This window comes from Penicillium soppii (genome assembly GCF_028829465.1).
Source record: "Penicillium soppii strain IBT 18220 chromosome Unknown utg000001l, whole genome shotgun sequence".
In the NCBI taxonomy this organism is placed as follows: Eukaryota; Fungi; Ascomycota; class Eurotiomycetes; order Eurotiales; family Aspergillaceae; genus Penicillium; species Penicillium soppii.
Genome location: NW_026643231.1, coordinates 1,175,788 through 1,200,998, shown reverse-complemented (window position 1 = coordinate 1,200,998; position 25,211 = coordinate 1,175,788). Strand labels below are relative to the sequence as shown.

The 25,211-nt window shown below is 45.9% G+C and overlaps 7 protein-coding genes across 7 annotated transcripts; 3 read left to right on the top strand and 4 right to left on the bottom strand.

Annotated features, from left to right (window-relative positions):
- Positions 1–519: 519 nt before the first annotated feature.
- On the bottom strand, positions 520–1,789 carry N7529_000448 (uncharacterized protein; the record flags this gene model as incomplete). Its single annotated transcript, XM_057235979.1, has 2 exons — positions 520–1,286; positions 1,345–1,789. 2 exons carry the CDS (start codon positions 1,787–1,789, stop codon positions 520–522), a joined length of 1,212 nt encoding a protein of 403 aa, XP_057102782.1.
- Positions 1,790–2,414: 625 nt separating this feature from the next.
- N7529_000447 (ubiquinol--cytochrome-c reductase subunit 7) lies at positions 2,415–3,191 on the top strand (the record flags this gene model as incomplete). The annotated part of the gene is made up of 4 exons (XM_057235978.1): positions 2,415–2,530; positions 2,727–2,835; positions 2,898–2,951; positions 3,102–3,191. The coding sequence occupies 4 exons, from the start codon at positions 2,415–2,417 to the stop codon at positions 3,189–3,191; spliced, it is 369 nt and encodes a 122-aa protein (XP_057102781.1).
- A 521-nt stretch (positions 3,192–3,712) lies between these two features.
- On the bottom strand, positions 3,713–4,964 carry alkA (DNA-3-methyladenine glycosylase II; the record flags this gene model as incomplete). The annotated part of the gene is made up of 3 exons (XM_057235977.1): positions 3,713–3,776; positions 3,844–3,966; positions 4,075–4,964. 3 exons carry the CDS (start codon positions 4,962–4,964, stop codon positions 3,713–3,715), a joined length of 1,077 nt encoding a protein of 358 aa, XP_057102780.1.
- Positions 4,965–5,308: 344 nt separating this feature from the next.
- On the bottom strand, positions 5,309–7,234 carry N7529_000445 (pantothenate transporter; the record flags this gene model as incomplete). The annotated part of the gene is made up of 7 exons (XM_057235976.1): positions 5,309–5,572; positions 5,626–5,699; positions 5,754–6,418; positions 6,466–6,539; positions 6,585–6,784; positions 6,845–6,938; positions 7,031–7,234. 7 exons carry the CDS (start codon positions 7,232–7,234, stop codon positions 5,309–5,311), a joined length of 1,575 nt encoding a protein of 524 aa, XP_057102779.1.
- A 5,330-nt stretch (positions 7,235–12,564) lies between these two features.
- On the top strand, positions 12,565–13,875 carry ecm33 (GPI-anchored protein Ecm33; the record flags this gene model as incomplete). Its single annotated transcript, XM_057235975.1, has 3 exons — positions 12,565–12,625; positions 12,686–13,520; positions 13,575–13,875. 3 exons carry the CDS (start codon positions 12,565–12,567, stop codon positions 13,873–13,875), a joined length of 1,197 nt encoding a protein of 398 aa, XP_057102778.1.
- Positions 13,876–14,840: 965 nt separating this feature from the next.
- N7529_000443 (uncharacterized protein) lies at positions 14,841–15,138 on the bottom strand (the record flags this gene model as incomplete). Its single annotated transcript, XM_057235974.1, has 2 exons — positions 14,841–14,921; positions 14,980–15,138. The coding sequence occupies 2 exons, from the start codon at positions 15,136–15,138 to the stop codon at positions 14,841–14,843; spliced, it is 240 nt and encodes a 79-aa protein (XP_057102777.1).
- Positions 15,139–21,518: 6,380 nt separating this feature from the next.
- On the top strand, positions 21,519–22,777 carry N7529_000442 (putative HLH DNA binding domain protein; the record flags this gene model as incomplete). Its single annotated transcript, XM_057235973.1, has 2 exons — positions 21,519–21,574; positions 21,631–22,777. 2 exons carry the CDS (start codon positions 21,519–21,521, stop codon positions 22,775–22,777), a joined length of 1,203 nt encoding a protein of 400 aa, XP_057102776.1.
- Between the last annotated feature and the right edge of the window lie 2,434 nt (positions 22,778–25,211).

The window sequence follows — 25,211 nt, the reverse complement described above, 5'->3', positions numbered from 1 at the left end:
TACCCAAAAAATTCTGGTTACTTTAGTTACCGCGTAGATGACAATTTGTGGCCCAGTATCTCTTGTTCTGAGTTGACATTACATCCGCCTGCCCTTTTCCAGATGGAGACTTGCAGTATTCCAAGTGTATTCACGAGAACATGTAGAATAATGTATGTACAGAAATAACATGCAAAAGCCAGTAAAATGGTAAACAGTTTGAGAAGCAAAGGAGAAAATATGCTTGAAGCCACAGTCTTTAGGGCAGAGTAAGCACGTGAATGCATGTGATAGGATCTTCACATGTCCGGGCCTCAAATTATGGAGGTGCCATCTATGCCGAGACAGATGGTTTCAGTATGCAGAAGCCAAGGGTAACTCGCTAAAAGAGTATCTGCAAATCTCGAGCAGACCGCCTTATCCATGTCTATACAGTACGAGAGAAAAAAAGGAAAAAGGACTTGATGACCGGAAGCGATAGAGAAGTTGAGACGCGTTGAGAGAGGAGTATGGATCATCTTGTTCGATGGATGACGGGTATCAAATAGAGAGCTGAGCTTCGGCTTCCATCTGTAATTTCAACGTTCCCTCATGTTGGTAGGTATTGATCTGCTTCCGCAAATATTCGTATGTGAGCATAGTCGTCATAGCCGCCGGGATAGCCCGGAACAAGTTCGTGCCGATCCCTGCATAGAATGCACGCCAACCCTCTTCTTGAAGGATTGTCTGGAACGTGCGAATCATACCATTGTAGCGTGGGCGACTGCGCATTCCGTCAGATGAAGAAATACCCCCAGAGCGGCCGCGATCATGCGGATGGTTCAATCCGCCGCGGAAAGCAATTTGCTCGGGGGATGGTGCTGGGGCCGTCCGCTGCTGAGTTTGAAGTCGGGTGCGTAGGACCTCATGGGGGTATGTGATTGTGCTTGCGCAGATTTTGCTCAGGAATGTAGCAACTGAGATTCCAATCCAGTGTGAACTGCCAGTATCGGGATGTTCGCCGATGCCGTAGCCGGTGAATGCCATTTTCAAGTATTCGTAGAGTGGGAATTGGATTGCCACATGTGTCAACCCCAGTAATGCTGGAGTGAGACCGGAGTAAAAGGATCGAATACCTTCAATTTGATACATCTTGCGAGCAGCATCCCATGTGCCTGAGTATTGCCATGGGGCCCGGACTCCTTCGCTGTTTTGTTTCAAACTTTGCGACATGAGTCTTGTTTTGATAACCCATATGGGATTCGTAACAATCGTGGAGCATGCGCCCGCAGTGATCGAGGCATAGCCGCGGGATAACCACCAGCTTCCTGGGACTAAGTCAGTTCGCTAAAAGTCCGACCTCTGAGATATAGGGGAAGTACCAACCTGTTGAATCATAGAAATATTCACGACTGCGATCGTAAACCGCTAGATAAACAGCCCAGGTGGGGAGGTATCCAAGTAACATTGGACCAAGTCCTTGGTAGAGACCGCGAATACCATCTTCCCGCCAAATCCTCCTACCGCTGCCGAGCATTCCACGGTACAGTGCTCCGGAGGCAACCTCTTGTGCTCCCCCTCGCCGAAACCCGCCCTGGGCTTGTAGCTTTGTTTTGATGACATCGAGAGGGCATGTGACAATACCGGAAGCCACGCCAGCGCTGGCTCCGCAGAAAGGTGCGATGTAGAAATTGGGTATCTTGGTGGAAAAGATCTCCAGCCTAGTCTGGAAATCGGAGCTCCGCGCGGGCATGTGGGGAGCATTGTCGACATGGTATGACCGAGTTTGGTCTGGGGAGCTGCCCGAAGCGCTTCGGCCGTTGGAGTTCATCTTGGTGGCCGGCGCTCACGTAGCTTGTCAGACCGTATTGAATCAACGAGGGCCCCCGGACGCGAGCATATCGTGCTCGATCCGGAACCCAAGAACCGTATTTCAATATGGGCTGGAAAATGCGTAGATTCGTCTGAGTTTTCAAGACTTCGATATGGTGTGAGGGAAGTAAAGTCGATTTGTAAGGTTGAGTGGGAAGTTTCTGGAGCCGATGGTTACCGAACCCGGTGTTTCTCGATGCAATGCCCTATTATCTGTGCAGCACGGACGTAAGCGGGGTTGCCGGAACAATCAAGCTTCTTATTAGAAGCAGGGATTGGTGATGAATCTGAAAGCCAACAAAATCCGAGCTCCTCAAACAAGTGAAAAGGTCAAGAAGGAGGTATGACATAGGGAACCCATCTGTGAGGTGGAGAGCACCGATTCACATTCCCACTCAGTGTGGCCTGAGGCATCAGATCATATAATCACGTGTTTCTTACGCCTCAGGCGTAAGTATACCGCTTCAGGACTAGTGGCTCTAGCTCATTTGCACAACTTCGCAACATCGGGTCATCTCGTGTTCCAGCCGGATAGCCCTTCCAACCCTTCACCTCACCGTCAATTGTGATACCCGGGATTCAAAATGTCTGCCCCTTCGCTCGCCAGTTACATCGTCAAGCGCCCATGGCTCAAGAGTTGGTTGACTCCTCTCTCCCACTGGTACACCGATGCCGCCGGCTACAGACGTCTCGGTCTCAAGTAATTATTGCCCACCCACGACCCGACCGCGAGCAATTGAAACAAGGATTGGGGATTGGCTGGGCCAATTTGTCACAGTCAGGTGGCACCTTTTTTGGATGCGATCACAATTGTGTCGAATTTGCCCGGACCCCCGGTTCTGCGGATATCACTCGCGACAGGATTGGATTGAGTCACATACTAAACAGTCACTTAGGTTCGATGACTTGATCCCCGAGGAGAGCGAGAACGTCCAGCGGGCCATCAAGCGTCTTCCTGCCAAGGAGGCCTACGACCGTGTCTTCCGTATCCGCCGTGCATTCCAGGTTCGACAAGCCCCTTCCCAATATCGGATCCGCGCAAAGTCTAACAAAGATGTCAATTGCAGTGCTCCATCTCTCACACTCTTCTTCCCGCCCACGAGCAGATCAAGCCCGAGGAGGTAAGTCCCCAATATCCAAATTTCGCCCTCCCCGCATTAGTCTCTATATCGGCCAATCCTGTTGCACGGATTTGTCACTTGCACCCCGACTCGCTTTGGTTACATATACCCACCACAACAAATACAATGCTAATAAAACCAATCGAATAGGACGTTGAGTACCTCAGCCCTATCATCCGCGAGATCGAGAAGGAGGTCCAGGAGCGTGCCGACCTCGACAACCTTGTTGTCCGCAAGTAAGCGGTATCTGCTTGCTTCAATAGATCTGGAAAGGGATTGGGGGAGCATGTTGTTTACATGAAATAGACGCCTGGTGTTCTTCGTAATGGATTGGGCGCCGTCGGCAGCCCATGGCTTGGTTACGCAGCCTGAGTGTACTGATATTGTACAAATCGATTTTCTTCGCGCTTTTTATATGTGCTCGATACCGTAGACAGCAAGTGGGCTTCACTTAGCTTGTTGTACATGTACATATGTATGTATGGTTGTACTCAGTAATTCCCCTGGTTTTGAAAAATGCTCATGCGGGTTGTGATCTCAAGTCAGCTTGGGCACCAGGCGCCTAATGACACTTGTATCTAGCTGGGAACCATCCAAGGGGTTTGGCAATTCCCATTAGTCACACACTTATATCCGCAAGTGCTTCATTTCATTTAATCAACTATATAAGGCCCACCTCCTATGAACAGCACCTGGGCATGATATCGCGTCGTATGTATCATGACGACCTGAATGACGGCAGCCCATATCTTTTATACTTTTCAGCCACTGAGTACTGCCACATCGACATTCTCAATCCGCCACATATACCACATGAACAAGCTCCTGCGTCAACCATGTAAGCAGCCATATCTACCTGGGTAGGCAAAAGCAGATGAATCATGGGACATACCTATAAGGCGCAAACTTGGCAGCAAGCTCCAACATGTCCTTCTCTGCCATGTATTTAAATTTACCACCCCCTTTGCCTTTGAGTTTGCTCACATCACGGCCAACAAAGGCAGCACAGCCTCGTCTAAAAAAGTGTTAGCGAGTCCCTATTCAATGCCCTAAATCACAGATGCCAGGTACATAGAGAAACATTCATGGGTAAAATGGAGGGCAAAAGCTAGGCTCAACTCACTGCACTCCTAAATCACCAGTAGAAAAGACATCAATGCGCTTAAGCGCAAAGATAGCAAACATCTCAACAGACCACTTCCCCAACCCCCTGACGGCAATCAATTTATCAAAAAGCTCCTCGTCAGTCGCGCTAGCCAGCATCCTAGCTCCAAGCTCCCCATTCGCAAATTTCTCCGCGAGACCTTGAATATACTCTGCCTTCCGCTGCGACAAACCCGCCGAGCGCAAAGTCGGAATATCACACTTAGCAACCCGGTCCGGAGTCGGGAACTTCGGATGACGATGTCCATCCGGCGCAACAGCGTCAGGCAAATCAAACAACGCAAGGAACTTATTTCGAATAGACTTCGCCGCTGCACCCGAGACTTGCTGGCCGATAATGCTGCTAGTCAGGCTATTGAAAGGGTCAATTTCCTCGGCCAGGCCAGCGGGCGAGAAGAGTGGACAGGGATGCTGTGAGATTATTGTTGCCAAGCGGGGATCTGTGGCGATCAGATGTGCGGTTGCTTGATCGAGGATAGTTCCCGTTGTAGCGAGGGGTCGGGGGAGCCCTGTTTTTGTGGGCGAGGCATCTTCTATGTGGGCAGGGTAGGCGTTTACTGCTGAGCCGTGCGGGGTGAGGAGGGTTGCGTTGGTTCGGTGAGGGTCGACGGGGCGGTCCAGAGGAGGAGGCGTCGATGGTCTGAAGTGAGGGGGGTTAGTGGGCGTGGGTTTTTGGTCTGTTTCTTTTTCTGCTGCGAGTGGCTCCGGAGACCAGTAGGAAGCTTCTGGTTTTGGCTGTGCTTTTGGTTTTGTTGCTTTGCGAGGTTTTGCGACTCTTGCTTTACTCGATATGGTTGGTGGTTTGGTAGTTGGGATAGAGCCCAGTCGGGCTGAACGTCTAAGTGACATTCTTTTCAAACAAAAGAGCTGTTTTCGACTCCGAGGAAGTTGATAAGGTCAGGCTAAGCGGCTCTTTGCGGAGGTGCGGAGGTGGAAATATGGACCCACATGCCAAGAGAACCTGCTTCCTATACATATTCTACAGAGTATTCTACGGAGTACTATATTGGCTAATAACATTTTCACCAGCTGTTGAATTCAATGCTCTTATATGTTATATGTATACTGCTCGACATATTACCAGCGACCCTCAGCGAGTCAATATCACATTCAGAGTAAGTGAAAGCCATATATGCCTTAGAATAAACATCGGTTCTGTTAATCCAAATGACTCGTAGGCCAGAAAATCGCACCTAGTGTGCAAATCTAAAATCTAATCTCTTGCTTCCTTGCTCCCGAGTCTGCTTGATGTAATCAGCTCGCTCTGATTCCGACATGGCGTTCCATACTTTCTCCCGCCTTTGGTTCTCAAGCACATAGTATGCTTTCGCTGCTAGAAACATGATGATCGCAAGAATATTGATAGCAATGAGAGATGTGTTTCCTCTGCGATATTTCGGTTTGTCGTCATCTCTGTATACGAAATAGGCAGCAATATCGCCCGCCTGGACCGACATCTGCGAAGGTTTTTAGCATAAACATTTTGTCTATATGATTTTTGATGACCAACATTATAAAGTGCAGCCGAAACAGATCGGTTTCCAACGTTGTTAGCATTTCTTGATGCCCAAGCAACTACAATTGCTATACTCGGAATCAGTATTCTGCAAATTATGAAAGACAGTTGAGTATACGAACCATGACAATATGGATAGCTCAGCAAGACCGTCACTACAGCGTACGTTCCCCAGGCATTTGTAATCACACCCGGCCAGAACCGCAACGCAAGTAAACAGGGTAACGTCCAGATGGCCTGAAACATGGCAACCAGCGACCATTGGTTCAGCCGACTGGATACCCATGTGATCAGAAGTAGATTGAAAATATGAAAGACACTGGCTGGGATTGTAAGCAAATTCGTGTTGAACTTGTTGAACCCAGCCGAACGAAGAGTAAGCGTAATGTAGGAGCTCACTGGTGACTGTGGGATGTATGCAACCACTCCAATCAAGTAGATGGGCCACATATGGTAGTCTTTGATGGCGCCCCAGAGTCTGGTAGGTGTTATAGCTTGACGATTGTGCATGTCGCCCTTAGAAGGGTCATCACGAAGGACTCGGTTTGCCACAATGGCAATTTCACGGTCAGTGAACCAGCCGTTGGGTCTGAACCAGGTCTTTGTTTGTACCACTGATGCTGGCATCATGAAAAATGAAGCAAGTCCTATGGCAAGGGTGATAAGACCCTCGATGAGGAAAAGCCATCTCCAACCCGCTAAGCCGTGTACTCCACTCAAGTGAAATACCGCAAAGGCCAGGAGGGAGGTCACGATGGTTGTCACAGAGAGTGAAGTCCAGAAGAAACTAGAGCCAGCTTAGCAGAGCCACATATCAGAAGAGATGAGACATACCTCAAGCGCACGGGAAGTTCACGAGCAGTATAGAAATAGGAGAGCCAGAGGACAATGTCGGGAATGAATCCACCCTGCAATATTAGCAAACGGTTCTCGTACCTAGTACTGAAACTAACCTCGAGAACACCAAGTAAGGCGCGCGTGACCAGAAAAGTCCTGCGATCGGTCAAGGCGCACTGTGAAATGGCCACTACAGACCATAGCACCATTTGAATGGGAATCCACCGATCCGGTCCGAGTTTCTTAGACACTAGCTGTGAGGGCAGTTCCGCAATGAGAAATGCTAGTCGAAAGACAATGTTGCCGTAATTGTAGTCTGGAGATAACACCGATTAGAAGAAAGGTTTGAAGCTAATTGTGGAGAGACCTGAGTTACCATTTGTAGTCAGATTCAAATCCGTCAAAAATGTATCCGAAACTGCCTGAACAAGATTTCCTCGATCAACCTGAAGCGCAAAGAACATGACACACTAGAGTTAGGTGTTAGCGAGCGGCTCTTGGGCAATGGCAGCGAAGCAAAATATACAGCCCACAGACAAATCCTCCAGTCTAGCTTTCGCACCAGATGTTTCTCTTCCTCTTCCGACCAATTAAGTGAAGGGTCAAACACATGCCGACATTCATATTGGGCCTTTTCGTACACAAGTCGCCAATGGGCCGCGATATCAGGGTCTAGAAATGGATTTTCCGCATCAGTGTTCTCACCCTGCGGCTCAAGAGTGCCATATGATCTCTTGCGCTCAGGCAAGTTATCGGTCACTGTCATTGTGGTCTTTCCGTTAATTGCACTCATATTACAGGTGACACGGCTGTCATATAAGGTATCTCATCAAAACCTGTAGCAATCTAGGAAAACCACACCACTTAAAAGACGTTTTGGGGACATAACCCCCGCATTATGTTATTTTTCAAATGGCGATAGCGCTGGATGTTGTGATGTGCTAGAGCGGCATGGTGGTCAGATAGGCAGTTAACCTAATACGTGACTTTCATTGCGTGCTTCATGCTTCCAGAGATTACCATCCCGCATGAACATCAGTCATGAGCGTCATAAATCACCTTGCCTTCCCAGTAGAAATTATTTCGACATGGTGGAGGACTTAGTCGAGTTTGGTTTAAGGTGATTTGATTATTCACTCGTTGCCAAAATTTAGCTGTAATTTGAAGTCAATGAGGAAGCTAGCTAAGCTGGCTTGGTAATAATCACATCGCAATTGTATATCGGAGCTTAAATGGCGACATACTTCTGGTTTACTCTTGGCACCTAAAGAGACGATTACCAAATGCTCTTCATTCCTCAATTGGCAGCAACTCCGAAAGGCTTGACAGGCTAAGACTTCCTCGGCACGATGTCAAGCTCAAATCCATATGCCTTGCTTGGGATTTGCCGTGCATTCCCGCCGGGGGTTGAGATTTTCTACTCACAGATTGTCGTCTGCATCGATAGTTCCTTGTTCACTGGCACGATAAACGCAGAGTGTCTCCTCAAAGTATGAAACATTGCTAGTTCGGCCAATAAATACTTTACTAAAAGCAGGACCTTCCTGTTAAAAGCCCCCTTTGAAAGCTTACTTGCATACTGCGCCTTTTATTCTTATCTGACAAAAATCATTGCTTTTGGTATAACAGCTGTGGAAGCCGGTGGCTTTGACTTCTGAAGTTGTCACACCCAAAAAACTAATCATATCGATTTGACTGGATTCGACTGGAAAATCGTAACACTTTGCCAATATACTATCCATGAAACAAGCTAGTAAAAAATCGCTAGAAGGCTTGGAAGCTGCTGATATTGAGGTTGAAGGATAAATGTATAGTTGCTATCAAGACTATCAAATCCTCAAACGCAAAGAGATCGAGGAAATGTGGTAAGAATTTACGGGGAAGATCAGTAGAAAGAAGTATAGATGAAGGGCTCATAAGAAGATGACAATAAAGTGAAATTAAAGAGTCTCGCTAGAGTTTCGAGACATAGCTTCCGTTGCTTGGTCTGCCTACAGCTTTTTGTTTCTCAAACTTCCATTTTCCAACACTTTATAATAGATTCGGCTTCCCTGTATCTGGACTCTTATATAGAATCATCGCCTACATTTTTCGGGGATAAACATGACTCACTCTATCAGGTTCTCTGCTCCCTTTCCTGGCACTGCCGAGTCTCGGATCGCGGCGCACCTTAGCAGCCCTTCTTTAGAGGGTCTCGATTCTGTCAACTCTCGCTTGCAAAATCACTGACCGTCCGGCAAGATTGAAATCGTTTCAACCATCTTATACTTGATTTATGTTTTGATGCTCAGTTTATCCCGGTACCCTCTGTGGTGGATCTCACCACGCCAGAGAAAGCATTCCAAAGTGAGGAAAATTTATATTGCTAACATAAATCCAATTTAGAGTGACCCAAGTGCGAGATTTTCATTGTGGAGAGCTGGAGATTTCGGGTCTGTATACTCTCCTCCTTCGGCACCTGCTCTACAGTATCGAGGGTACCCGAGGTCCAGAACGGAGCGTAAATTCTCCATTAAGCCTGTGTGGAGCTACATGGCTTACTTTTTGATCTCTCCTACTTTGGGCTAGCTCAGCCTAAGACTTATAACGTGGGTCATTAGAGTTAACTTTTTCACCTATTGTTCGAGCGGTCAGATCATTCGATACATAAATAAATATGTAGGTACATAAAAGCCAATCACTCATCGAAAAAACAAGAAACGACCCTCGGCAATGAACTTTACTAGGAAAAGAGAGTAAAATACGAGGATACAACAATTCAGACTTTCATGGTTGATATGTCGAAAAAAGTACGCAGAAATCCTTGATTTCATGCTACTATAAATACTCGGCCGTTGAAATCAAATCTACCAAACACAAAGCACCGAGCATATTCAGCGAATCAACAATGACACGACAAGCATGAACATATATGTTCCTTGGATCTTTATTGAAGAGCCGTGCGATTGGATGTGATATACTCCGCTGTAGTACAGTTCCAAGGAACGATCCTAAGAACACCGGGATTGGAATCAGAGCCATGGTAAAGTGGCAATACAGCAATACAAAACCAAATATGAAAAATTCGGCTTAAACCGAAGATAAACAAAGATATCATGAGCCTCAAAATTAATTTCGAGATCAGACAGTCAATTATGGATCATCAGAACAAAAATGGAGATACCTACTTTTCGGAGATTGCGTCAGCGTCCTACGCTACGCATTTATCAACCCCATCAGCTATGTTGCACTAATCAGTTTACTTGATCGCAAAAAAGCATGCAGTGGGGATGAACCGACCATTCATTTAGTGTAATTGGTCAACCAGTAAGAACAAAGATTAACATTTAGCCCGAAGCGTTGAACCAAGTTAGATTATCTCGAAACAAGCATCAATCCTAGTCTGTGTTACCAGCCAATACCCAAGGCAAATGAGTTTGCACTACAGCCCCAGTCTACCCAAAAGAACTCGGCGGAATAGGTATAAAGGTACATACCCCAGAGTGGCCGGGAAAAACCATTGGGCATGTGGTTTGTGTTTGGGCAGTGGTCTCGTGCGCTCGGGAATGTAGCCATTTTTGCCCCTACATTGTAGATTGAGATGTAATAGTACTACCGCACTTAACCGGGCCACGCATTCCACTGTGTGGCCAGTCTTCAGCCCTTTGACCTAGACTGTCAGGAATGCGACCTGAATGCCACGAGCAAGATTCGTACATCTGTCTCTGGTACTGTGACAAGTGACGGCTAAGGTTAACTAGACAGCACAGACTTAGGCTAAGGCCGCGCGGTATCCATATTTGTGGCGTCCGAGGACGGTATCAGAAAAACAGATGCTTTTGTGATCGTGGTGACTGCAGAGTTTTTGTACCGGTAGTTTTTTTGCAAAGCAACGCGGCCATTCGGTAATAAGTTGAAGCGACCAAGTTTTCGAATGATTCTAAGCGATTGAAAAAAAAACATATCGATCACTTGTGGACCGTTACAAAAAGTGGAGCGAGGCGTACGGAGCCAGTTGGCCCCGTTCTGAAACATTTCCAAATTTACACTGTAACGTTGTTTAGGCACTTAAAGACATTAATGACTTTGTTGCCACCCAAACAAAAGCCGCTATGTTTACTGGTTACAATGTACAATTAATAGGTGAGTTGCGTATCGGTTCAAAATTTTCGATTCTGAGGATTCCACTGGATCTAGAAAAAGCGGGATGCGACCCGGTTTTCCTAAGACTCGGGCCGATGAAGCTCTGGACATGACTTGATCGTCGCGGTTTCAGTGACAGGAGCTCCAACCTCGGAGCCAAACTTATAGCCGAGCTCTGAATCTGTGCACTGAAATTTTCATTACGGCATATAACGCACAGCAATCAAAGATATCAGACCATTGCGTTCGTCTTATGACATCCTTGTGCAGGTACTATATACGTTATAGGCAAGGAATATTGGCGATGGAAATTCTAGACGCAGAATGTAGCGAAGATTCGCAGTCGCGGTGGACGATCTGCTATAGAAGAGCCAGTAAGGGTATTTGCAGCGTACATACAGAATACGTTGGATGTACAGCGTATAACAGCTAACTACGTTGTACTGTACTTATGCATAAAAAGGGGCTTGTTGCTCAGGGGATCGCGTGGCTCCTAAAGGATAGAATTTTTATTTTGACACCATTTGCATATCGCGCGAGGGGCGATCATTTTGCCTCAAAATAATTCAAAACCAGTAACACTAATCCAGGAGTCATTCCAACGTGCCAATTAGAAGTCGCGCATGCCGGGGGCAATCGACGATAGCGGCAGGGGGGCGGGGCCATGGAAGGCTTGGAATCCCGCAAATTTAGATCGGCCGCTATCAATTGAAGCTCGAAATACATTTTGAAGATTGCGTCTTATTCTGGTAGAATTGAACCCGATAGATGAGATTTGGATTGACTCAGTACTTATATAGGGGGGGGGGTTTATCTGCATTTGTATCCAATCAACTAAATTTGTCTTAGAGATCAACAGGGGAGTTCTCAAGCTTATACAGATAGATGACGTTGACAGGTGATAGATAGGATGGGCCCGTGGGAAATTGGTCTAGCTGGTTACTTCTAATTTGCATCTAACATTGGTAACAAGCTAGTATTTATGAAGCATTATTCTTAGGTCCTGTATACTCGAGACTGTTTTCTATAAGGCACAAGTGCATATCCAAGATACCAAGCGTGGTTACACAATTACATTTGATAGGCCGAAGCGAGATACAAGACAAGTGGCACTGCAATTTGAACAACTATTTGTGACAACTATACAATGTGCAATACCTGATCAACAGCTAATTTCCGTGTACCTTGCTGATTGCATCGTCCAAATTGAAAGCAACAGAAACTTAGATTGTAGTTACAAGGCAAGAAACATCCAACTATCAAATAGTTTGATTTGCAATGATAGTTTTCCGCATTAACAAAACAAGCATAGAATAACACGTGTGTAAGGAATACCAAAATTAGATACGTAGAAAGGGGGTTGACGAATCGGGCGGGGAGTAGGGTGGGACGAGTAGGCACTAGCGCCAGTCAAAAGCAGGAATTGACTCTTGATTCAACTTTTTTTTTGGCAGAGTTTGGCTTAGAGTAATTTAATGATCTGGTAATCTGGTAATCTGGTAATTTGGGTAATTTTGACAACTTGTCATAATTCTTGTAATGTCGTGGTATTTTTCAGCCAAAAAGTATGACTGGAAGCGGCAATAAAATACCAGGCACTACCATAAACACCGGATGCGGTACTGTGTGTGTTTTTCTCATCCCTTCGTATCAATACCAAGATTTGAAAAGTAAACATATAAGAAAAAAAGTGGTCCAGTACCTTGGTAAGATACAATCTCCACCACATCCACTGACTCCCCTTTCCTCTTCCTTCTTCTTCTTCATTCTCCTCCAACCCTGTCCATTCGTTCTTACCATTCGAGAGTTCCTGCCTATAGTCCTTGGCAGTATTACCGCTTCCCTTTCGTTTGAAGCGCTTCTTCTTCTTCCACTCATTGCGAATTCACTAAACTCCATATCCCTTAATCGGTACGTGTTCATCTTCCATCGCAGTGAAATCATTATCTCCATTACTGACGCGCTGCAGAATTCATGATGTCTCTCAAGTACATCCTCCCCGCGCTGGCCGCCAGCCAGATGGTCTTCGCCAGCTGTAAGTTCTGACCTCCTGGAAACAGTCATAAATCAGTCACTTAACACTACTTCTTAACAGCCGACGACTGCGGTGATACCAAGATCAAGACTCAGAGCGACGCTGACGGCATCAACACTTGCTCCACCATTAGCGGTGACATTACCATCGACGAGTCCTACAGTGGTGACCTTATTCTCAGCGGTATCGAAAAGATTACCGGTGGTCTTTCTTGCTCCGAGGGTGCCAACGTCAGCTCCATCACCGCTTCCGAACTCACCAGCATCGGCAAGACCTTCGACCTTGAGGGTCTCACCACCCTCACCCTCCTCGACTTCGCCCAGCTGGACAGCGTTGGTTCCATCAACTGGGATGCTCTCCCCAAGCTCCAGTCCCTGAACTTCGCCAAGGGTGTCACCGAGGCCGGTGATGTCAGCATCACCAACACTGGTCTGACCGACCTGAACGGTATCTCCCTGCAGACCGTCGGTCTCTTCAGCATCCAGAACAACCGTGACCTGAAGACCATCAACATCAACAACCTGAAGAACGCCACCAAGTCTATCAGCTTCTCCGGTAACTACGACACCCTCGAGGTCAACTTCCCCAACCTTGGCACTGGTGTTGGCATGACCTTCCAGAACATCTCTGCTGTCTCCCTGCCTTCTCTCGAGAAGCTTACCGGCCAGCTCGGCTTCTGGGGTACCAAGTTCGAGACTTTCTCCGCTCCTAACCTGACCCAGACTGGTGACCTGATCTTCAAGGACAACACCAAGCTGTCCAACATCTCTATGCCCGTCCTGAAGACCGTCAACGGTGGTTTCACCATTGCCCGTGATGACGAGCTCAACATCATCTCTCTGTCCAACCTCGAGACTGTCAAGGGTGCCATTGACTTCAGCGGTACCTTCAACAAGTAAGTAAAAGCTACATCGCAATACCAGAAATCACAAATATTAACGTGAAACAGGGTCTCTCTCGGTGCTCTTAAGGATGTTGAGGGTGCCTTCAACATGCAGTCTACCCACGGCAACTTCTCTTGCTCCGACTTCAAGAAGCTCAAGACTGAGGACGTCATCAAGGGCAAGTTCAGCTGCAATGCCACCAACGACAACCCCACCACTGCCAACGGTACCTCCGGCACTGGCTCCGGTACCTCCACCGGTAGCGGCTCCTCCAGCACCTCCTCCGGTGCTGCCTTCTTCACCGGCGCCAACGTCCCCGTCGTCGGTATCGCCGCCTTCTTCGGCGCTCTCGCCTCTTTCCTGTAAGGGGTCGGTTAGTGGAGGAGTCAATTGACTTTGAGGATTTGTACAAATTTTTACCAAGTCCCACACTGCAGTCATGATAATAATTCGGTCTTTTGTGGAGAAAATTCGCAATATGGATCCTGGCCTCGGAAAACGCACCTCCGTCGTTGTTCACAGGCAGGAGTCTTTCTTACCCTTGTGCTACTTGTTTTGTTATGTTCTATGGTGCGCTCATCGCGTCCTAATGCATTCGGTTGCACTTTGTAACCTGCTTGTTCATCCTGCGAGGCGAGGCTTTTCGGGCCTGTGGTTGGGATCTTTGCTCACGTTGTATTTCTTGTAAACACTCTTTCCAGCTTTCCCTTATGCTAGTAGTAATATTGCTTTTTGTTTCATGCGCGCAGATTAATGATTGTAATCTCATATATTTACCCAGATGTTGCCTGTTGTAAGACTATTTCTCACTTTGTAAGCACATTCCGTCGGTGCCATGAAGTCTTAACAACTAAATGGTTGTCCGCAGGTCGACTATGATACTAGGCCCATGTCCATTCCACGTTTTTGGTCGGTTCCGCCGAACTTGGTAAAGTGCTCAAGTGGTATAGGATAAACATATATATGTATCCATTCGCATTGTCAGTTGATCCATTCCGCTCATTCTTACGATTCGATATCGATAGAAAACACAAATTGCTACACAACTATTCTGTACAGACTCATCCATTTACTCAATCGACATTCGGACATAGAACTAGGAAGTCTGGCGATTTGTCAGTCTGTGATACGCTTTTAACATGTCTCGTAAATTTTTGTAACTATATATATCTATTCAACTTTTTTTCCGATTTGGTTTCGATCACTGTGTACATAGCAGCTCAGTATATTCTATTACCATTGCAGCTGAATATCCTGATCACGCAGGCCTTCAAATTATTCTATCGGATCCCAAAATCACGTCCCCGCAACACCCATCATCTCTTCAATCACTACACCCAGCCTCCCACTTCACTTACGAAACAAACCCCGAAGCATCCACCTGTGTAGAACGAAATCTTGCCAGACCAGTACTAACAAAAGTATAAAAATATGAAATCCAATTTTTTTGATAATCCCCTCACCTCGTACTAGTCTGAGATCAGAGATCAGCATCACCGCAAATCCCCCATTGCGACCATCCTGCGAATGCAGACCCCGATGTTGAATCCCGATGTGGGGATTCTCGCCATTAGATATGCTGGCAGCCCTCGCGCTAGAAAGCAGATACCAGAAGGAGCGCTGGTCCATGATAGGTACTAACCACTAGCTACCTTAGTAGCGGGATGAAGTTTCATCGGAACGTCCTGCGACATCCCCCGAAAGGCATGGCAAAAGAGGGGAAACATGTATCCGAAGCTAGGATGTCGATTCCGGCCTGCTGTAGCCGTTGGTTCGTTTGGTTCCGTGGGATGAACGATGCCAGGCGGATTCGGTGGGGGTGTTCGGTGGGGGGGGGGTTGTTTTTCGTGGTGGATTTTTTTGATCCGATCTGGGTCCTCAAGATCGGGATGGTTAGAGATGAAATTTAGAGATAGAGGGAAAGTGACTAGCATTGGATGTGGGCCAACCGTGTACGATCTGCGATGTTCACTTCCAAAGGAGGTATGCTAGATTTTAGTGTTAAAACATGTGTCTGTATGTGAGTTGACAACGATATTGAGATAGCGATAAGTACATATGTAATGCTAGGGAAATAATATTAATATGATATTGCCAATAATAGTAAAGGACCTATTTACGGATTATATTTCCTTACATCGGGAGTCTCGCGTGTAAATTCCAACTAGCCACAAAGCCAACCCAGCCCGTCGGGAGAAAATCGATATGTCGAATCCACAGCATCGGGCCCATTCTTGCAATCCTAGTCAAGTTCGTCCTCTCCGAAAAGTATGAACGAAGGGTTCGAGCGCGGTGGCTAACTTGAAACAGGGCCCGGGGACCAGTAGGAACCACGATTTAGTTATTGGTAGCCTCGTTCTTCTATGATGTGGGGTTAAGAAAGGGCAGGACTTGGAAAATTTTGATACCTAGGTAGACGCGCATAGTTCCTGGTGTGGTGAGACCAATCAGGGGTGAGAGATGAGAAAAAGAAATGTTTGCACTATTATTATAGTATGATATCAAATCATTCTACAGAGTACTAAAAATCTATCCAGCTAGACTATTGGGATGTTCAATCATTCAATTATTGTGGTATGACCTCAAAAGTTGGTTTTTATAAAATGTATAGACGGAGCGGGGAGCTGGGAAGAGGGGATCTCGACGAACCGGATGCATTAGTTCTCGGTCGCGAGAATCTTATCTTGTGAGACGAACACTCAATCTTAGGAAATTCAAGGAACAGGAACAAGATCTGAATCTGAGAAGTGAAAGCTAATACTAAACTACATTATGGCGCATTTATGACGACTGTGGAAAGGGTTTGCTATGTGCTGTGCATATATAGATTGCCGCATGTGTCGATGTACAGGAATCGACCGTGCCTGCGTGACTGAAACCCACAAAAAATCATAAATGACGAAGGGTATTATGGAAAAATATAGGTATAGCCGAGGATTAGAGACATATATCAACTATGGGGCTGGGGGCGACTCGGATGCACGGGTTGCTCATGGCGTTTATTTTATATTTCTTTTTATATATATAAATATACATTTCTTTTCTGCACAAAGTACGAAGTATGGAGTACAATTTTACATGCTTATTTGAGTTTCGGATCATGGATTCTCACAGATGTTGGCTCTTTTGATCTCTTTGGATTTGATTTACTCAAAATAATAGACTTTGACGGGGTCTGACATCCACCGAATAGCACCGAACGAGGCTCAATTGGTCGGAACGCTTGATCGATATCTATATATTACTTAGTGCTCTAGATCTACATCGGCATTGTAAGTTCGGGGAGTCGGGGAACTACCCAGAGAACATTGTTTGCGGGGTTGAACAATAGAGTAGACTGACCTTGACCCTTTTTTTTCATGACAAAAAACAGAGGAAAATATGGGTCAAATTACGAAGATAAGCCATTGTACTGCAATGTATGTGTGTCATTATTTGCTTCTCCACCGAGTCCAGGCTGGTCTTCATTTTTGCTGTGCGTAAGAAAGTGGATATAGTAAGTGCAAGACATGGGATGAGCTGGCAACTCCGTAGTATAGATTATGTGCAGCATACGAGATTGTGGCAACGGAGCAATCCCACCAAAAAGTCCACCACTTTATATTGAATCGTTGTCAGCTCAAATCTCACACGAATATAATATGATGCATAGCGGTAAAAAAAATCGGTACCTGAATAAGGTCGCGTCCACCGAAGTATACATCCGCCTTGCATTGGAGGCAACCAGTGTTCCTGGTAATGGGGAAATCGAGACCTGAGCGCGCAAATCACTGCACCAAGTAGATCGATCCCATCGCAAAATAGATCCAAAAAAACCTCGTACCTCACAGAAATTCGATCGCGAACTCCACGGGCAAGCCGTATGCGTATGCATGTACATGTATGCTGGGGACGACAGAAGTCCTCCGAGTGAGACCTGTCAGATGCGGCAAATTTGAGTTCCAAGAATAGTTACTTCGTACTATGCACCGCGGGCGCCTGCTAGATCTGTATACTAGGGAGTTATCCTTGCAGGAGCTGGTGGCGGCTGCACCAGTCGGGAAATAGATTCCTGCCCAGAAGATCGGTTGTACCTGCGCAGGGATCAGAGTATCGCCGTCGAGTTTGTTTGGGGTGGTTCTCGCCTCGTGAACATTTGAATATTTTGGCTTTTATTTTTCTAACGTACTTTTGCACATTTAAAACCCACTACCGGTTTAGGTAGTCAGTCGGCAGTGCACTAAGTCAAGTCGTACAAGGAGAAATGGTAAGACGTAAGATCCACATGGCTTTGGGACCGTGGATCATGATTGCCCTTGCTGCTAATCTTGTCCTCTTTGATACCATGTACGAGAGAACAATTATTGCCTAGCTCGTACATGGGCAAGCCATGATGGTCAGCAATTGTCGGTAATAGGCTTCCCCCAATAATTAGACCGGAAGTATACACAGCCTCCTCCGTCATGGCTCATATAATGACACTCAGTATAGCGGGAGCCTGCAATTTTATGCTAGCGGCTTAAGTGGTATTCATTTGCGTTTCCCGTGGGGGAAGACAGCACGTACGTACCGAGTGCAGTGTATAAAAGGGGCAAGAGAAAAATGTGAATAAAGTAATTTTCTATGTATCGTGTTATTAAGTTGGGGAACAAGTCATCCAATCCAAAAACACGGAAAAGCAAAGAGGTCGATCATGCATTTGGGGAAACCCGATCGAATCGCACATAATAAGTAACAACGCACAATGGGAAGAGAGTCAGCCATGCACGCTACAACCTGGGGGATCCATATTCATGCGTCTAGGTAAATTAGCACCAAATTCCCTATACCCTGTTGCCACCAGGGAATGGAATCTTGCATTATGCATGAACCGGTACTTTTAACGGCTTGGCGTAGATCTAGGCCAATATTGTATGTAGATGATTTTCGTTCTAAATCACACTCGGTGATACCCAAACTGAATAGAAATCAATCTGAAATCATGGCCATATCATTAGATATTTGACGTTTCTATAGGACACATGCAGTAGTGTAGAAAATTAAAATCCCATAGTCGTTACACTGCCCCGCCGACAGATGAAACTTGACAGGTCAGGGACGGCACGGGAGCGGCTGACTCAACTAAGTACTACTATTGGGAATAATTTGGCGCGTTGGCGCGAGGAGGACACCCAGCACTATCATTGGCTCTGAGGCTACCGTTAGCTTTGATTAGCACCGTGGTAATCAAGCGTCTAAATTGGACAGACTGACGAGGTGGCTGGGTTCCTTGCACCTGATAGCCGCACTGGACGGAAGTATCATCCGAGGCTATTGCAAAGGCTGTACTCAGTATGATATGAGAAATGTGGTTACAGAATGAGTGGCCACCTAGTCATGTACATACAACCACCTAGATTGTGCAGAGGAGACTAGGTTTGGAGCCCACTGAAAAGCAATTTACGATTGATCTCGGTACATGAAGGATAATAGATGCATATGTTCATAATGACACGCACACAGGCACATAAAAGACGAGCACGAAGTGAGTTCAAGAGCATAAGCCGGTCCCAGTGGTAGGGCGTGATCTCTGATCTCATAAACTTTATGTTTTGATTTACCATTCGGAAGATGCGGAGAGGAGACACTAGATGCACGTCACTTGAAATGGTAAGTAGGGAGGCAGAAAACAGATCTGAAGCGTGAAGATCGCTGGGCCCAGATGGGTCCGGGGAACTACCGGAACAGCTGTAAAGTTGGAGCCAGCTAAAATGGTTCGTGTCTACATAGTTTCCCCTCGAATTACTGCACTCTTTGCATGCCGTCTGCAGATGGCTCTTAGGTGCAGGCGTGGAACCTAGTGGGAGACCCAGATCGGGATCATCTGTGAGATTCAAACTAGAAAACGTGAAAGGCAGGGAAATAGGTTTTTGATAGGGGTCTGCAGATAAAAGAGGAGACTAGAGACGAGGGATATCTCTTCCGGTAACTATAGAGTGGACTCACTGCATGGAATGCATGGAATGGCAACTAATTTCTATATTGTTTTTTTTCTGTCAAGGCATTGAATAACCACGATTCAATAGTAAGAACCAGAATATTATGAACACGAAGACCAGAACGTGGGACTAGTGTCTTTGATGGGGCTTAACATGAGACTCGATTCAAGACGGGACGGAGAATATGACAGCTCTAATTCTATATGACCCACTCTGGTCCTTAACAAAGAACGCGGCATGGGGTTGTTAAGTTATAAAGGGATAGATATCAAGTTATGGAAGTATTTGAGATTAAGAATAAATACAAGTGTACAGAAATTAATCGAGAAATCCCTCAAAAAAATAGGATGATGGTCACTAGAACATAGGGCTATGTCCACAAGGGGAACGTGTCATTTTTAGGGCCTTCGCTAAGAATAATCAATAAAGCTAACCTTTTAACAACTTAAGTCAAATTATTCCGAATTTAAAACTAATATCCATCCCCTCTGACTCGTCTATTTCCTTAACGTCTGTGTGTTGAGAGAAATTCCAAATTATCTTAATGATTCGCTGCCTGACAGCAAAGGTACCCGGTGCTTGGGTCAATCGCTGTCCCAAGTTGCTGGTTTCCTCGAGCGATCATTTCGGTCGGGCCTCTTCACTTCAAATGATTCGTTTGACATGCGACGATAATGATTAAATGAAATTTGACGTTAATTCCATAACGTTCAAACTTGACCCTTGCCACTTTGTAACGTTTCGTATATCCGTTCTTGTGCCCAACTTTGTATAGAGCTAGATACCTCCTCGCATTGTTGGAGGATGACACTTTGAGGTCCTTGCTTGATTCTATTAATTCTAGCGACTTTAGGGTCAATTAGAATTTGCCAGAAGTTCTTACGAGGGGGATCGTCTGGTTTATTATTGTAGCCCCTTGATACTCTACTATAGCCACCGGAGCTTCTCCTGAATATCCATGCAACAGATCGAGGTGCATGCTTTAGTTTTGCTGCAGTGGGCGTTTCAAGACCAAGATCGAAGCGGGGATGTGATACTACATGTTGTATGTAGGGACGGTTCGATATAGATCCATTGGAATATGTCCATATGTACAATATAGTGTAAATCTTAGTTTCTTCTACTTTTTACCCGTTTGAGTAAATCTGTTAATCCTTTTGTATTCGATTTATGAGTATTTAGGTTCTCTAACACAAGAATGGCCGGAGAATATGATTTCCAAAGATCTCCCATGTCATTAATTGGGATAACTATTGATGCAAGGACCTAACAGTGTTGCCCCTAAAATCTTCCCCGTGTCGATCGTCAACAACCCAACAGCCCGGTGACAAATCAAGGGCCCTGGATCCTCATCATGAACCTTTCACTCGGGCTTGATCGAACTGCTATGATTTGTCGATCTGAGAGCACTGTATGTGAGGTTCGGTCTGTGCATGATGTGACAGATAATTCTGTGATACAAAATATTTTTGCATCGTTCTCTGGTGCTTCTTTCTGGGCCCAAGCGGGCACTAGCAGATGGTCCAGAGCATCCACCCGGGATGCCCGTCTTTCTTCCCCGTTCTTATGCCGGTGGGGCAGACAATGCACTGTCTGCTGTCTGTATGACATTCCCGATTCCGCGCTTGATGTCTCTGTAGAGAGGATCGGCCCTGATCGTTCACGGTTCCCCTCTCCTAGGTCTGCAGCGGTACGAGTTTGGTCTACTCCAAAGTACCCTCCTCGTTTACATATAAACATGCATCCCAGCCCGCATGGTTTTGTTTTGTCTCACTCCTTGTATACAGCCTCGTGTGGATTTTGATTCTTTCACCTCTTTGTCCATAACTCCCCTTTTGTTCATAACCTTGATTGTGCATATATACAACGCCATTGTTTTATCTGCACTTCGACCCTTGCTATAACCGACGACTCATCAACGACCCATCTGAACATATATTCAAGGAACTACCAACAGCCCTGATCTACCAGTATATAGTTCCTCGCCATACTTCGTGCACTCCGACATATCCAGCATTGCATATATCGCCCATTACTTGAATATTTCCAGCAATGTATGAAGAGATGGCCCGCATGACTGAAGAGATTCCTCGCCGCTGCTCTCTGCCGTAAGCCGTTTCCATGATATCCTTTTGATATCAGTCAAATCTAACATGGTCTCAAGTTCTCTCAAATCATCTACCAGCATGACTAGCATGGGATCCTCCGACGTGGGTGAAGAGCGTCGACTGCCTCCCCTCCCTCAAATCTTGCCTCTTCCTTCCCGTGGTCCCTTCAACCCATTCAACGCCAAAGATGCCCTAGTTCCCACCACCCCCGGGCCTCAGGATACCTTCCAATTCAAGTCACCATGGGCAGCTGCCGAGCACATTGTCGCTCCTCCTTCACCGGCTAACTCGGCCGAAAGCTCCTGGCAAGAATCCTTTGCCATGCAAAAGTCTGGTGCAGGAGACTGGCCCAATGACCTCTCTCCGAACGAGATCATGGCCCTTGTGGCCCCGCAGAACCTCAACCGCAAAGCCCCACTACAGCAGCTCTGTGGCCGTAAGCGCAAGGGCAGTGCTCAATCTAACGAAGATGATCAGCGCGAGAAGCACCGCATCGCCGAGGGCAATCGCCGTAGCAACCTCAGCGAGCTGCACCGCCAGCTGGACAGCCGCATCCACGACTTCTTCCTCGAGCGTGCAGGCTGGAACCCTTCCAAGAGCCTTACTCAATCCAAGGAACACATTGTGCAAGGAGCCATCTACCTAGTGGACTTCATGCTTGCCATTATTGTCCACCTCATCCGCCAGGAACAGGTCACACCGCAGCTCTCAGAGAAGCTGCAGCCCCAGGTCCGCTGCATGCAGTTACAGCAATTGGTCAGCTCCCTGCAGCAACAGAACCAGACCGCCCAGCAGCAGCTCAAGGCCACCAAGGCCGAGAATGAGATGCTCGCTGACCGCAACCGCGCCCTTGAATTTCAGCTCAAGTCCTACGAGCAGATGTTCCGCTCCCCCAAGGCTGAAAGCACCAGCCCCGGCCCTGTTCTCGAGTTCCCGGAGCACAAGCGCCAGAAGAAGAACGGCCTCCCTGGTCTTCGGGTATTATGTGGCGAGATTGCTGCCAACATGGGCTCCGAGCCTTCATCCGCTGTTGCCTACCATGACTCTTTGCCCAGCTCTACCTCGCAGTCTTTCAATAGCTCCTACCTCACTGCTACTCCACCCATGACTGGTCCTTCCTCGCCTGCCTTCCCTCCTTCCCACGCTTCCTCCTTCACATTTCCCTCTGGGCCTCGTCGCCACTCTCTCATCGGGTCTCCATAGAAACGCGATGGAGCCCGATGCTCTGATGATATCATGACTCCTTCCTCTTTAACTTTATCTTTCTCCATCCCCTCCACTTTCCATGAATCCCTTGCGGCAGCGGTCCCTTACTCTTGCGTTCAGCTCGATACTTCCGTCCATGTGCATCTAGCGCCTGCATTGTAACAATATTGCTTTTGTCTGTGGGATAAACGCAATGTTCCCATTTTGCTCGAATCCTTTTCCTTTGTTGATTGCTTTCGGTGCCCGCCAGGTTCCTTTTGTCACTTTTCTTGCTTCAACAAAATGGGTATTTGTTTTATTTTTATTGTCTTTTGGCGTCAGTGACCGTGTGGATATATGATTCGTTGGATATATTTTGGTTTTCTGTTTATTTTTATCTTTCTTTTGTCACTTTTACTTTTTCATGTCTATAGCTACGACTCAATGAATCTTTTTCAAGTGAACATGGTGCACCTTTTCCACTGATCATCCTACCGTGAATAAATTATAAAGTGTCCTCTGGTTGGTAGTCAGGCTGCCTGGTCACCCAGGTTGTGCAATGGGAGCATACTGAAACAGCAGAACCTTTACTATGGACGTGCCATATTCATAATCCCAGCCTCTTTGTCACCAAATCTTCCCTCTTTTCCTTCTCGCCGGTTGATATGGTTCTACGCAGTATGGTTTGATTCAGAATACTTACTGGCTGGACGAATACATAGTGTACAACGATGTGCACTTGTTGGTCCTATGGCTCGATCCATTTCCTAACGAATGTGGTAGCCTCGGTGATGATTGTCGCAACTTTGAGCCGGATCCATTGGACTGAGCCCCAAACGCTGACAACCAAGAGCCTTGTGGAATAACTAAATACACGCATATGAGCCATATATTTAGAGTGGATTGTTGTAACCTCAATCTGTTTCCACCTGATATTCTTGCTTTCTTTTCCTTGGCTTACTACGCTGTTTAAAAGATACATGTTAGCTTGGTGAAAAAAGACGGTCCTTAAGACGAACCTTGAATCACCAGTCTCTATCAAAAGCAAACCCTGGTTTTGCAATGTATTAAAAGGAAGAGAATTAATTGAATCATGAGAGCAATCCAGGATTTTTGCAGCATATAATCCGTTGGTGTTTTAGGCTGCTCTATGAACATCGATATGTATGTCTTGACCCCTCAGCCTAATTACACTTCAAAGTTCAATCCAAGTTTCAGTATACATTGTAAGTCTGGTAATATCTCCATAATGAAGTGCTCCTCGTACCCGGAGTTTTACCTGGTATGTTCGTCCATCCGCTCTTACTATAAGGTCTATATGTCTATATTACTCCAAGCTAAGAAGGATATGTTGATACATTCGTCACATTATAGCCTATGTATACATATACTCTTTGGGAGTACCTAATTATATAGGAATTCAACAAATCTTGCACAGAATGTCTAACTATTATACAACGTACGATGTAATAGATGTAGGATGAATGGACGAATCAGGCGTCGATGAACAACGGGCTTGTCGATCTCAGTGGAGACGGTCGAGACTGCTGAAATGGACAAGTGTCTCCATGGTTCATATTTGTAAATTTGCATGCAGCTTGTTCTCCTTTGAAAACAAAGTAGAATGTGAATCAGATTAGCTATATTGATAGCTATCTATGTAAGTATGTATTAAATTACATATGCAAAGAATATATAGAAAAGCGATATGGTCTCTAGATTCGTGCAGTTGTCTCACTTTTTCCTCCAGTGCTCAATAAAAGTCTTAGATTTCCAATTAAATTTGGACACATTTATTAGACATAATTATAATCAAATATCCAATGAAGCAAATTACCAAATTGTGCAGGGGAACATAAATAAGCTGAGCACGCAGTATCACCGTGATGTGTGACTGTGAGTAGCCCCGTAGCCCCTTATACAATATTTTATGTACTTTTTTCTACGGGATTGCGTGTACACTGACACGCGGAATTTGTACACACGCACAATACACGTTTTCTTTGAAATTTTAGAATCTACACATGTATATTGTGTGATTGAATCTTTTTTTACAGATTAGAATTAATCCACCAAATTCTAGTAAGTAAAGATCTGGACGATCACACGAGACATTGAGACTATAAATAAAATAAAAAAAAGGGTCTTCGAGGCTGTCAAAATCCATTGAAATAAGGCTGGATTCGGCTTTGAGATTCTATCGAAGTGACTACATATGCTATGATATATTGAAGTTATAAGTTCAAACCGTAGAATTGATTCCAATAGATAATTCAATCAAGTTCTTCACAAAAATGCCAGTAAAAAGTGAAGTGTAGTTGTTTTTTGCATTGCTGCTGATTTTCTGATTTTAGCCGTTCCCTCTTGGCAAAAGGCAGCGCATTCATTTCCCCCGATCCCCGTCACTCCTCTTTTCTCTCCCTATCAACCCTTCATATTTCGCATTTTGCTT